The following is a 13250-nucleotide window of genomic DNA, read 5'->3' as shown; positions in this document are numbered from 1 at the left end:
GACTGTAAGGCTGAGATCGAGGAGGCCCCCTTGGCATGGGGCTTGGAAAGGAGGTGGGGGGGGAAATGCAGAGTGCAAAGCAGCAGATATGGAAAGAAAGGCTGTATTGTTAGCAATGAATAAGGAAGTATATCGACCTCAGCTCAGTAATCAAAACATTTTCAAAGTGAATTAAATGATTCTGCGGTTCTTAAAACACTGCTGGTTTAGTTCAAACAATTTCTAGTTGATCATAGTCACAGAGAAGAGATTTCAATAGTTATAAAACAAGATGCTTTATACAGGCATGTCAACAAACACAAACGGGCTGCATATAAATATTTCAAGAGGAAAAAAAAGCAAAAACCAAAATACCACCAAGTATTACTTTTTGTAATGAATAAAAAAAGAAATTAGCAGGACCCAATGCATACTAATCATGGTGAGAGTTCTCTAAAGCCAGAATGATACCAATGCTTAAGCCCGTTGTATGAACGAATACATATTACCATAAAATGCACACTGAAACCAGTAGGAACATTTAAAATAGGTGAGTGTTTCAATACAACAGACTTTCTTTCATCTTTAGGGAGTGTATTTTATTTAAGTGCACTCAAAAAAGAATTAAATAGGGAAAAGGAAGAAAATATTTCAAACTTTTTCTAACTATTCCTTTAATGTTAAAAATGAAAGGAAAAGAGAGAGAAGGATGGGGGAAAGTCAGTTAACTTTACAGACATAAATATAGATCAAATAAGTATCCAAATGTGAAAAAAATAGTTACTTTAAAAAAAACCCATGTCATTTGCCATCTTTCTGCCTTGTCATTAAGCTGCATGTTGTCTCCTGTATGAGCATTGCCAGTGCTATTTAGTGCATCTGTATTTTCAGAGCATGAAGACACTGCCACCCACCCCAGCTCCTTGCCCCCCTTCCTGTACTATCATTGTGCCTCCAGACCACCCAAGTATCATTTCTAGATGGAAAATATTATAACCAAAATACAAAAATACCTGCATAAAAATTCCAAGCTTCTACATAGAATGCTCATTATAATCCTTCAATCAAAATCTGTTAAGCAGATTGGAAAATGAAAAGCCCTAAGCTTCAATGTGTTGGGTTTTTTAAATAATACATTTTAATCAAGAGCATAACTTTACTTTTACTTGTAAAAGGCTTTGCCTCCTGAACTGTACTTTATTTAGGGGAAAAAAAAATCTTAATTGAAATACTATTAAGGGTCAGGTTTAAACCCACAAAAAGACAGGAAATGCCAGAGTTAAGAATGAAACTTTCCTGAATTATTCTACTGTAGTTCTGTACTGCATTTTACACAGCATTGCAAAGCAGTATCTAAAAATAACAGTCTTCCCTTAAATAAAGAGTCCTGATCACTACTGGAGGGAATACATATCTCAATTCAGTTTCCAAGGTACCAATATTTAAAGTCAGGTCCTTAACATAAGTTTCTGTAAATATAATATTCGCAATTATGAGATTTTTTTTTTTGTTATGAGTATTCTAAAATATTCTCAAGTCCTTTACTGACTTAGTATGTCAACCAGACACAGCACACAAAAATGTTAAGCCTTTTAAGCAAGTTAACTACAATTTCAAGGAATTTCAGTTTTTAAATACAAATCAAGTGGAGATATTCATACAGTCATGTCTAGCAGCACTCAGTGAATTAACTGAAGGGAAAACAAACTTGCCTCTGTCGAACTGTAAAGCTTTTTGCTGATTCTTTGATGAATTCTCCTTGTGTACAGTTATTAGAAAGACGGCACAAAGTTTCCACTTACGATTTTCCTCCCAGCACAACCTCCCTGACAGCTGTTAACTGAAAGCCTATTCTAGAAAATCCATACTTCTGCTATTCCAACATTCTGTAACCAACAATTTTGACTGTACAACTCTTTGTTATTTCAATAAGGATCCGTAACACAGAAAGTCAGACCTAATTTTCTTCCAGACTAAAGATTTTTCACTTCTTTAACAATTAAATGCAGGAGTTAAATCTGACTAAATCTATGAAACAATCAGTGTATTATATCTATTTTAAAAAATACTTCTAATTTTCCACTTCTGTTTTTCTTCAAAATGGTAAAGCAGGCAGGAAGAAATGGCAAATTAAAGCATACTCCTAAAATTTTATTTTTAGCTATAAAAATGTAAGTAAGCATTTTATAAAGACAAAGTATTTAATGTATTGGAATTAATTTTTCATCTCTGAATTAGTTAGCCATTTTTTGTGGTTGATTCATTTATTTAAGACATCTTATTCTACCTTGTTAGGTTCAAGGAAAATTTCATTCATATAATTGATAAACTTAACGTGCACAGTCAATTTGTATATTAACTGAAATGCATATTATTCTTTATGGCAAAATTATTAGAGACAGAACACCTGAATAATTACATACTGACTTATTATTAGTTTAATATAAAATCTCAGCAGTTTAATCTCTGGTAATTTATAATCAGTTTTCAGGCTGGACTTAAAATTGTGTGGCTGCTATTCTGAATGGGGTATGTTTGAGAAAGGTTTGAAAGCACAACTTTGTTGCTTACCTATGGTGGCACTAGCGAGCAACAGAGATTCAAGAACACCATTACAAACCAGAAACATTTAATCTGTAGAGAAAATGAATACAATTATTATTTTCCCCCATTAAGGTTCTAATGGGTTTTATGCCTTCTGAAACAATACCCCAGAAATGTTGCAAATGTCACTGCAAAGTTGGATTACAGTCACTGTGTGTAGAGACAGTATATAGAGAAAATTCAGCAAAGCAGCACATCTTGTGATGTGAAATGATGCTATTTGTATGCTTTTGATCTCTAGTATAGTCTATATTTGACTGAAAAGAACTTACTGAAGTTTTATGAGGTTAATTTATTTTGTCAGAAAATACAGATTTTGAGACAAAGCAAAATTTAAATATATAAATATATTTGCAAACCAAAATACTAAAAGGAATGTAATACCTGTACAGCTACCACATATTAGCAAAATTGATCCAAAATGCAATCAGTTTTCTTTCCAGCACATTCCCTATAAGGGGGTTAATGTGCAAGTTGCAGCCTCCATTTATACAGAAGGATTTTTATTTTTAACATCCCAGATTATTGTACTTATCTGCTCCTAGAAAATATGCACTGTATAAACATATCCTTTATCTTGAACTTCAGTATTTCTGTGCTTCCATGAAGAGTAAAAACATCTGGTTAAATTACTATGTGTGAGTACAATGTGCAGGCAAAACCCTGTACGAATTGCATATAAAATAAACCATGGCTTCAGTTCTTTTTGCTTTCCAAATGTTCAGCTTGAGCAGTCTGTTGAAATTGCATCCCTGATATGTGTCAGCACAATGATAACTCATGTACCGAGCTTCTTTTCTGAATAAAATCAAGTTCTGTTCTTGTTCTGCAGCTGCCAATGTTTTAAAGTTTAATTCTGTTATGTGTGTTCCCCCCAACAAACGCCCCCCAAAGTGGACTGGCACAAAGTGTTGCACAGCAGCGGCGATGGCTCCAAGGGACTGGCTGGACGGAGTTGTCATGTGTCTGCCTGTCTACACTTGCTGTGCAGAACATCCTCTCACCTGTACAGCAGGCACAGACAGGCAGTCGCATGACAACCCAGCCTGAGGGACAGCCGCCAGTGGGACCCCGCTCTGACAGCCCAGAGCATCTGCAGCACCAGCTCCAGCCAAGAGTCCTCTGGACCTCAGACGGCCGGTCAGTCAGCAAGCCCAGAGTCAAAGCAGCACTGCCTGTCAAGTACAATAAAACCCACTGCTGAAATTCTTACTGTGCTTCCTATAGTACTCTTTTCCTAGTTGTTCTCACAAGCTCACTAACAGTAAGTTGGATTTATCCGCAGCCCTGCGGCACTTCCATATGTTCTGTCCTCCCGTTTGCTTCCCAGGCACCGCTCGATTCCTGCTGTATAAAACTCTTTGACATTCCTGCTCGCCATAGAAGCCAAGAGCAGCTTATTGTGTGGCAAGCTTGTTCTGTAAACACACACAACATCAGATCTTAGAGGAACTTCTCCCCTTTCCACTTTCTCACCTCCTCCCTTATTTTTGTAAGTTTGCTCTCAAATCTCACATCATTTTACAACTGGGAACAAACTGAAATTATAATAAAAACTGCATCCATCACTGGATGTTAACAATAATATCATTTACTATTGAAACAGAATGGAAATATTTTCTTTGGAAACAAGACTACAGGAGATTTTTTTTCCCATCAATGTAAATGTCACATTTTTAGAAATTCTAATCCTAGAGTCCAGCTTGGCATCCTTTGCACAGCAATAATGCCAGTGAAATCTCTGGATGCTTCAGAAAGAATAATAAAATCACATTCTATGACCATGCACTGTAACAATGTTACACCACTTTACAAATGGCATCCATATCTTTACAGTAAAGAGTTTTTTTATTCACAAGCTAGAATGACATTCCACATTACCAAAGTCCATTTCATCCTAATGCAGGAGTAGCTAATTCACAAACTTCAGACTGGCAGGTTGACTCTCAAATGAACCTTAGTTAATGTTACTTAACAAAGCAGTAACAACTGAGAAGTAAAATGCTCAGATTTAATAATTTGTATGTGTAGGTGTGCCTTGTAATGCTTCAGCTAGGGTTACATGTAATACTCTACAAAATAAATCTCTATTTGTGAGGTCACAGAGTGTGCTGATCTTGCACTTGTTTACAGCAGCCTCAAAGCCAGTACACAGCACTTCCCTTGCTTGGTTTTTAAGTAGAAAAGCACAAAGTCATGGTACTGGTCACACAGCAAAGTTACAAACAGAAGCAACTGCATGCAGGATCAGAAACTAATCCATGTCAGCTCTCCCAGAACCAATACTGTAACTGCTCTAAGCACACTGTTCAAACATCAACCCGGCATTTCCAGAACTGCAAGTCTAAAAACGCATTCTTAGGCACTGAATCCTTCTCACCAGGAATAAAATCCTGGTGTATGTTTGACAAACAAAACTATGTGAAGAAAACAACTGTTTCTTTTCTGATACTGACATCATACAGGAAAATCTGAAATCTTTTGCCATAGCAACTTGCCTCTAAATACATTGTACTGTGGATTTATCACTTATAAAGCTGCACCTCACAAAGGCATTTACATCCTTCTAACGGCACTAGCAAGCCACCACTAGTGATTTTGATCTCAGAGCAAATTCCAGACTAGAAAACAGGCTCAGCTTACACTAGAGGGGGTACACAGCCCTGGAGGCCCCAGCAGGCACTGGAGCTTTGCAAAGCACATTGTCAGAGCTCTGTGGCACACGGCTGCTGCAGCACTGGCAACAGGCACAGAGGGCACAAACTCCTCAGCATGGCAAGGCAAGCCAGGTGAGAGCTGACCCTGCACCTTCCCCAGCTGCCAGGGCAAGGCTCCTGGCCAGCCCGAGCAGGGGCTGGGGGCTCTGAACTCCCCACGACCTCGCAGGGCACAGCCAGACACACAAACACAGGGATCACTTCTCACATCACCAGACTGTGCATCTCACTGGGGGGGAAACACCCCCACACAGCCAGCAGCTGAGGAGACTGACTGATTTTTCAGTCTTACTGAGAAGGTCCAGTACAAAAAAAACCCAAAACACAAAACCAAAAACAAGCAAACAAACAAACACAAAAAAAAGCCAAAACAAAAACAAGCCAAAATAAAAAACAAACACAAAAATCATAACATTATAAACTCTACTTAAGGAGCAACTTCTTTCACCAGCAGAGCATGGAATAGTACTCTGCTATTATCCTATGCAATTATCTTCTTACCACTCTTAAGAAATTCCTAAGTGATCTCCCATGGCCTGAATTAACTACTGACATTTTCATGACTCTCAAAACATAACTGTTTGGCAATTAAGAGACATTATCTTAAAATATGCATATGGAAATCACACAGTGGCCATTTCTTTCTGAGTACTTTCATGAGCTTCCCAGGTGACTTTCCCCAGCAGATTGTCAAAACTATTTCCTTTTTAAAGTTGCACAGCACAAGATGTACCATGAGGATTTTCAGCAATTTTTATATTTCCCACTATACAAAAATCAGATTTAAAAAACCAACCAAAACTACCTAAAAATATTACCACAGCTCATCTTGGATGCACTTCCAACTGCTTGAGATAAAACACACCAGGTGTGTTAGTTTTGTCACATTGCTTGTTTTAGTTACAGTTGCCTGTATCTTACCTAAGAAAGCCAGTTCTAGTAACTTCAAGGCAGATCACAAAAAGAGAATAGCTTCAAATATTCAAATTCATAAAGTCACTTTTGCATTTTTTTCAAGTTTTATTTCTATCTGAGAATAAAATTTCCCCTCTTAACACCTGTCCTTTGGCTCCTCCTCTCTCCCTGACATGCACTGGTTTTCCTGTTATGCTAAATTTGAATCCCTTTAAAACTTAAATAAAAGGGAAAGGGGTAAAATCCTCAAGATTAACCTAATTTGTCTCTCTGCCTTAAGGTCTATCCTGAATGGCTACGGACTGGGGGGAAAAGAAACTATTTCTGAGCAGCACAGTTCCTACCCCCAGCAGCATTACTGAAGGAGCTCCACATCCAGGATTTGCAGGACTGCCTTATGCACTGCAGGTCCTCTCCCCAGGGCTTCCAGAGAATCCACTGCAGTAAAACACCATGGTAGCTTAAAGAGAATATGAATTTGCACAGTCCCCATCAACCTGTTTTGTTGGGATCAACCAGTGTTTTCATTATTACTTAGAATAAGATGAAAAGGTTGAGTGATGCTTTAGAACTCATTTAAAGCTTTCTCTTTACCTGTGCTTCTTCCTTCCATTGAAGTGGTTCACCCTAAAAATCAATGATTTCTTACTAAAAACATTTTCATTTTTTTTAAAAGGGGTGGGAGGGAACAACCCAAATAGGAAATAATAGGGTTTTTTAAAATGTAGCCCTATTTTTGTACAAAAAAACAACACAAACCTTAAAAAAAATCACAAAGGCTTTACCACAAATCTGATAGCCCACATAATCCCATTTCAACCTTCAAAATACTGCTGGAGTCATGGATAAAATGTATCGTTACACACAGTGTTGAAAAAGTCATTAAACACAACAGACAAGCTGCCTAACAATGTATTCAAAGTGAGCAATGTGGATGTCCTTTTCTTTATTTCCATATCACTCACCTCAGATTTACTGATCACCCAAGAAGGTGCATTTTTTGTCAAATTTGAAAATCCACACCAACCAGCTAGAGAGAACTCTGCAGATGGGCTTTTCATCCTCTCAGAACATAAGACTGGAGAACAGCTGTTTTCATTAAATCAATTGCTGTAGTTACTTTCAGAAGTAAATTTACCCAGACAGTTTATGATCAACTTGCAGTAGATGTATAAGAGCAACCAAAGGAAGGATAGGAAAACAAGCAGAGTATTTCAAAACATCTGGGATTTTTTCCTTTTTTAAAGAAATGTGTGGAAATCACAGGAAGAGAAGAAAAAAGTAAAACAAACAAAAATACATCACACCACACCCAGAAGTCTTAGACAGTCAGCATTCCCCATGAATCAAACCAGAAATGTAAAGAACACAGCTAAAACCTTAAAACAATCTCTCCCTTCAAGTTTACACAAACTGATTAAATATTTCAAGTTGAGATCAGAACACTGTATTAATACTGGGGTTTTCCCCAATAGAAAAAAAAGTTCTTCATTCCTTACCTCATCATCTTTATACCAGGACAAGCTCTCTGCAGTCAGGACAAACCAGTATTCCTTGGATCCTCCTTTCATGATGCCAATGTTGTTGATGGTGAGCCAGCCTTTCCGGATGACCTATGCAGAGGTGCAGTCAGGTACAAGTTTAGTTCATTAATCACTTGACAGAGTTCTGCTGCTGCATTCATTCTTTTAAATAAAGATTTGCTAAACGAAACACAAACAGGTGCATTTTTTCAGTCTCTGGGAAATTCAAGTGGTTTTGCAGCATTCAAAAAAAAAAAGTAATGAAGTGAGTATTACATTTTCAGTCTGAAGGTTGGAGAAAGAGAGAAGCCAAGCTATCAGAATGTTGTACTTACAGCAAGTGTGAGTGTGACAAGGATCAGGTAAGAAGATATTTATTTGCTGTATATAAACACATTCTGAAAGCTCGCACAACTTAATCTGTGACTATACTGCTCTGGTCTAATTGTTAAGGTCATCTCTAAAAGTGGATGCCAGGAAAAGCACCTAAATTTTGGTAAAGTGAGTGGCTTCTGACACACACTGGGGATTTTCAGAAGTGGTTGTATGGAGTGGCAAAGGAGAGAGGTCTTCTAAAGTTAAGTTAAAATTAAGGCAGGAAGCTGTAAGGAGAGGCATGTGAGAGACATTTTCTTCTCATAGGACAGAAGAGAAAAAGAAAAGACAAAAAAAAAAACCTTAGGCAGCAATAAAAATCAGCAGGGAAATAGGCAAAGCAAGACTTTATAACATAGACACAAGCCAAAGATGAAAGAAGAGATGTGGACATACCTATAAATACTAAGACCAGGAGGCTACACCATGCACAGAGAAAGGGGGACAGCAGAAACCTAAGAGAAATGAGATAACTCCCCAGCAGAAGAGTATAACCATGAAAATTCATTTACAGATGAGATGGACACTTTCAATTTTATTGGAAGAGCCACTGTTTTCCAACATAAATGAGAAAGCAAACATTCCTTCCTCTCATGCTCTGAACAAGACCACAGAACCCTCCCAAATCACAAATGCAAGGAACCTCAGCTCCCGTCTTTCTCCCCACAGCAACACCCTTCACTTGCCAATGGAAAATTGAGACCAAAAAAAGTGCTCAGAGAAGCCCTTCAGAACCCTCTCAACAAGCTCCATAAGCACTGATCTGTGTGATCAAACATGAGTTTCCTCCTCTATTTAAAGAAATATATGAGACCAACATTCCTCTCACAGGGCTTTACAAGACCAGTAACTGCAATACCAACAACTCAACAAACAAGAACATGGCTCGCCGTCTATTCTTTGCCATCTATAAAAGTTTCAGAACCAGAATTCATCCCTATTTAGCCTGGATGCTCATGCAAGCTCCTAAAAAAACCAGCTTTGGTTTTGCACAGGATAAGGGACTGAATTCTATTTGATAACTAAACCAAAGAAGTTGCACCTGAAAAGCAGGAAATTGTATGGAAATGTACATAATCGAGAGTATCAGTTTCATTTCAAGGAAGATAAACGTGTTTTCCCATTTACTACCAACCAGGCCAGCAGTGTAAGAAAAGTCCTAAAGATCCAAAAACAGGCTGTAAGTTTTCAGCCTGTAAGAAAATCTCTGAGAGCACTGATTTGGCTCTGAAGCCACAGTAAGGGATGAGAGAACAGGACATGATTCCTGTAAAGAGACTCAAGGGTATGGCACAAGCAGATAAGATGGAATAACCACAAAGATTTCTACAAAAGTGGGTCAGGACTTGTAATATTTGTGGTATTGGCAGGGGGGAACCTAAGTGGAGAGGGGCATCAGTGAGTACAAACACACATGTAATGCTTGCCTAAGTGCAAGTTAAGGGAAACATTGATAAGAACTTGATTACCCATCAAATCCTCATTTTATTTTGTGATGTTTATTGAAGTAAGTTTTTAACAGGAAACAAGTAACACGTATATACAGCCAGTGTACTGGCCTTCAGGCAGCTGCCACAAGACAAGTTGTAGAATCAAACTAATTCTATTACTTCTTTCTGCAGTGAACTATAAAAAAGCAAAGGGAAAAAAATTGGGGAAAAGCAACAAAATTAAGGTTCTGCATTCACTTGAACATAGTTCTGCAGCAAGGAGAGTTGTATTTGTGCAGCAGACTAAATCCTTCACAGCACTTGTGCACATGTTTCCATGCTAAAGAAGCTGGGAGAGAGGATGCTGTTGAACCATGTTATCTGCAACTGAAAATGCCATGTTGCTCCATGCAAAGCTCATATCCACAGCCCAGGCAGCCTGGCCAGCACCTGGTCTGGAGAAAAATATTTTGGAGAAATATCTCAGGGAAGCTAAAAGATTTGGACACAGATGTCAGTGAAGATAAAGAGGTGGTTTCCAGAAGCAAACCAGGCAGCAACACCTAAGCAGCAGGTTCAAGAACCTTAAAGGGGAGGGGAGGGGATGATTGGGATGGGATGGGGACTCTGTGCTTATTCCATCCTCTTCCTCACCATTACCACAGGCTCTGTAACAGCTTAGTAAGAGTCCCATTTTCTCAATTCGACAAGAAGGCATTTGTGGTAGAGTTCTCAGAACAGACCAAGCCAACATTTTAAAAACTAAACTATACAAACCACTTAAGAAGCACTGAAGATTTCAATACTTTTAAGGTACGAATTGTGTCATGCTCCAGTCCAAGACATCTCCCCACAAACGTGCAACCATCACGGGGTGTGGACAGAAACAAGCTGACTTGCTAGGACAATCTCTGGTCACTGGTTCATAAATGAAGGAATTTGCCAGTAGTTTCCTCAAAAATCCTGTGTGCTAAGGATTAGATCCAGCTGTCATTTCCACACAACCCTGCAGAAGAGCAGGACACCAACCTACAGCAATATTCTGGGTGTGTGTTTTTCATGTGAAATTTCTAGACTTGTTTATCTATACCCCTCTGGGAAAACAGAGTTCTGTGTTCTCTAAAATATAGTGGAGTCTACAACAGGTCATCACAATCTAAAATGCTAGGAAGCTGTTCCAGAAGACACCAAGAGGGAGAAGATGAGCTTAGTGTGCTAAGCCTCATGTCCTTTTCATTGAGTTTTCCCATTTCCCAGGCACATTCTGTTAACTCCAAAAAGCTACACTTATAGAAGACTCAGCATCAGTGTTGGACATAAAGGAGAGGGAGGTGCTGGATCAAGACGTAATGCAAGAAAAAGTGAGATTAAGGAACATAGTTTCACTTTCCAGAGAAGCTGAATGACACCTTAGACTCTAGCTATATTTTAGAAGTGTTCTTCCACAGGCAATAATATGGTAAGATTTTCAAAGGCACTTTCAAAGTTCAAAAAACTCTGATAGAGAGTTATTATTTTGCAGTTTTTTTAACTGTTGTCTTAGCTATGTTTTACAGCACTTCAGCTTGAAAAATGAAAGCACTGTGTTTCATTATTGCTCTCACTAGTTCTTTTTCTCATTGGGTTGTATCTAAGAGATCCATTTCACTCTTTTCTATCATGTTTCTAAATGTCATTCTGTGCAGAGCGGATGTTAGTGACATAAGTTATGAACCTCAGGAAGGTGAAAAACATGGGCACAGCCAGAAGCTACTGGAGACAATATTCTGACCGGTAGCTGGACTCCATGCACAGGATGAACAAGAGATGACACAGTTCCTTCCTTCAGGATCCTGATACCTAATCTGGGTGACTGAAAAATGAAACTCAGAGCCTCTGAATGCACATGAACAAGCCAGAAGGAAATCAGTTTCTCATAGTTCAGCTGCACAAAACCCAAATCATATTTGTTGTTCTTACTCTCCACTACTTCATGGACAAACAGGAAAGCAGGATTTGACAAAATAAGCACATTTTATGTGTTGCTGCATGACTTTAATTGCACTAAATCAAATAAGGCATTTGTAAAAGAAATATATTGAAAGAAATGGGACACTTGTGGATTCTCTAAAGAAGTGTTTGAAGGATGACTTCAAGATAAGAGAGATACATGAAATTGGGCAGACAGAAACACAAGAGTGAGAATCATGAGACTGGATACAGAACAGAAGCAGCAGTAATTGTTAATGTAACACCATTAAAGCTGTGTTATGTAACCCCACTGAAATAATTCTGAGCACAAAACACAACTCCCAGTACCACTCCATCTTCCAACCACAGTCATTACAACATGTGCTACCGAACAGTAAGCACATTGAGAGAATAAAAATTACAAAACCTACTCAAGGAGGCATCCTTAGAAGCTGTTGGTTCTTTGGATTCAGTCATGAAGATCCTCACACTACAGAAGCTGTAACGTATTAGAGGGGAAATGTACTACAGTATTTCACTGCAATTTGCCAAATGTCCCAGCATAAACTGATCAGATCTGCTCTGATACTGAACATAACCGAGATCTTGTGACACTGCTTCCCTACAAATCACTGCACAACGTATTGCATAACTTAAAATTAGTGACAGAGGCTGAATTCCTAAAAACATGTCTGCTTTAAAGAAAAATTTTGTCTTTACTGGAGCAAAGCTCTCCAGGGTAAAAAACTGAAATATACTTCCAAATATAGTTAAACAAAGACTGAGGTAAGTCAAACATGAAGGGATATTAACCTAAAAAATAAAGGCCATTTAGAACAGCAATACTCCTCTAGACTTTATAAAGTGAAAATTCAAAACCAGCAGGTCTCATGCTGCTGAATTTTGAAATATTTTTGAATGTGTTAGCTCATGGGCACCACCTCTTTCATAGAAATACTGACATTTCTTAACAGAACACCTTTGTCATGATTTTTTATGACCACCTCACTGACTATGGCACAAGTCTCCATTTCCATCTGGTTGCTTAAAAAAATTCTACAAGCATTTTTTTCCTGGGTCATGCAAGATAATAGGATTTAAGTATATCTGAAGAAAAGAAACAGCAAAGTATGCTACAAAGCAGGATTAAAAGAAAAAAGAAAAAATAAAAAAGGGGGTTACAAGGGGAAAAGTTACTTATTAGGACTATAGTTCAAGCCAACTGACAGGGTCTGAATGCTACTTGTGTCCAGAAGAAATTAATCAGATCGTTGGTGTAACACTGAAGAGAGGCAGGTCAAACAAAATTCGCAGACCTAAACCTCCACATCACATGGACAGTGCCTTGAAACTCTCAGTTCACATTAAGCCCCTTCTCCAGTAATAGGACTACTTCAAGCACAGCAGAGGATTTTGCCACTGAAGGACAGAATCTCCTATAAATATATATAAACCTCTATAATTTGAGTGTCTTGTATTCTCACACACACCAACTGGGCTCATGGAGCAATGACACCTTCATCTTTAAAGCTTTATCCTGAAGGGGAGTTTAAAACATTGAATTTTAGTCACCAAAACAAATCTCAGCACACAACATACACAATTAAGAGTGGGTCAGCTTTCAGGAGCCAAGCCCTGCTGGTGTGCTGTGTAAAACCAAGCATTGCACAGATTACTCCAAGCAAATGAGAAGACAGACTAACCTGTGGCTTAAAAAGAAACTTTGTGGAGTCAGGTCAAAACCTCAGGCGGTAGCA

At 38.4% G+C, this 13250-nt stretch overlaps 1 protein-coding gene across 3 annotated transcripts in view; it reads right to left on the bottom strand.

Moving 5' to 3' along the window:
* Positions 1–13250, bottom strand: part of DNM3 (dynamin 3) — a 171792-nt gene that overhangs the window by 114345 nt on the left and 44197 nt on the right. For all 3 annotated transcript variants that reach the window (XM_041478893.1, XM_041478895.1, XM_041478894.1), the window contains one exon: positions 7715–7828. In XM_041478893.1, the coding sequence (XP_041334827.1) occupies positions 7715–7828 (114 nt within the window). The remainder of the gene's footprint in view (positions 1–7714; positions 7829–13250) is intronic.

This window comes from Pyrgilauda ruficollis, unplaced genomic scaffold (genome assembly GCF_017590135.1).
Source record: "Pyrgilauda ruficollis isolate IOZ18807 unplaced genomic scaffold, ASM1759013v1 scaffold47, whole genome shotgun sequence".
NCBI lineage: Eukaryota > Metazoa > Chordata > Aves > Passeriformes > Passeridae > Pyrgilauda > Pyrgilauda ruficollis.
Note: the sequence above shows the minus strand (reverse complement) of the source record. Positions and strands in the feature narration are given on the sequence as shown.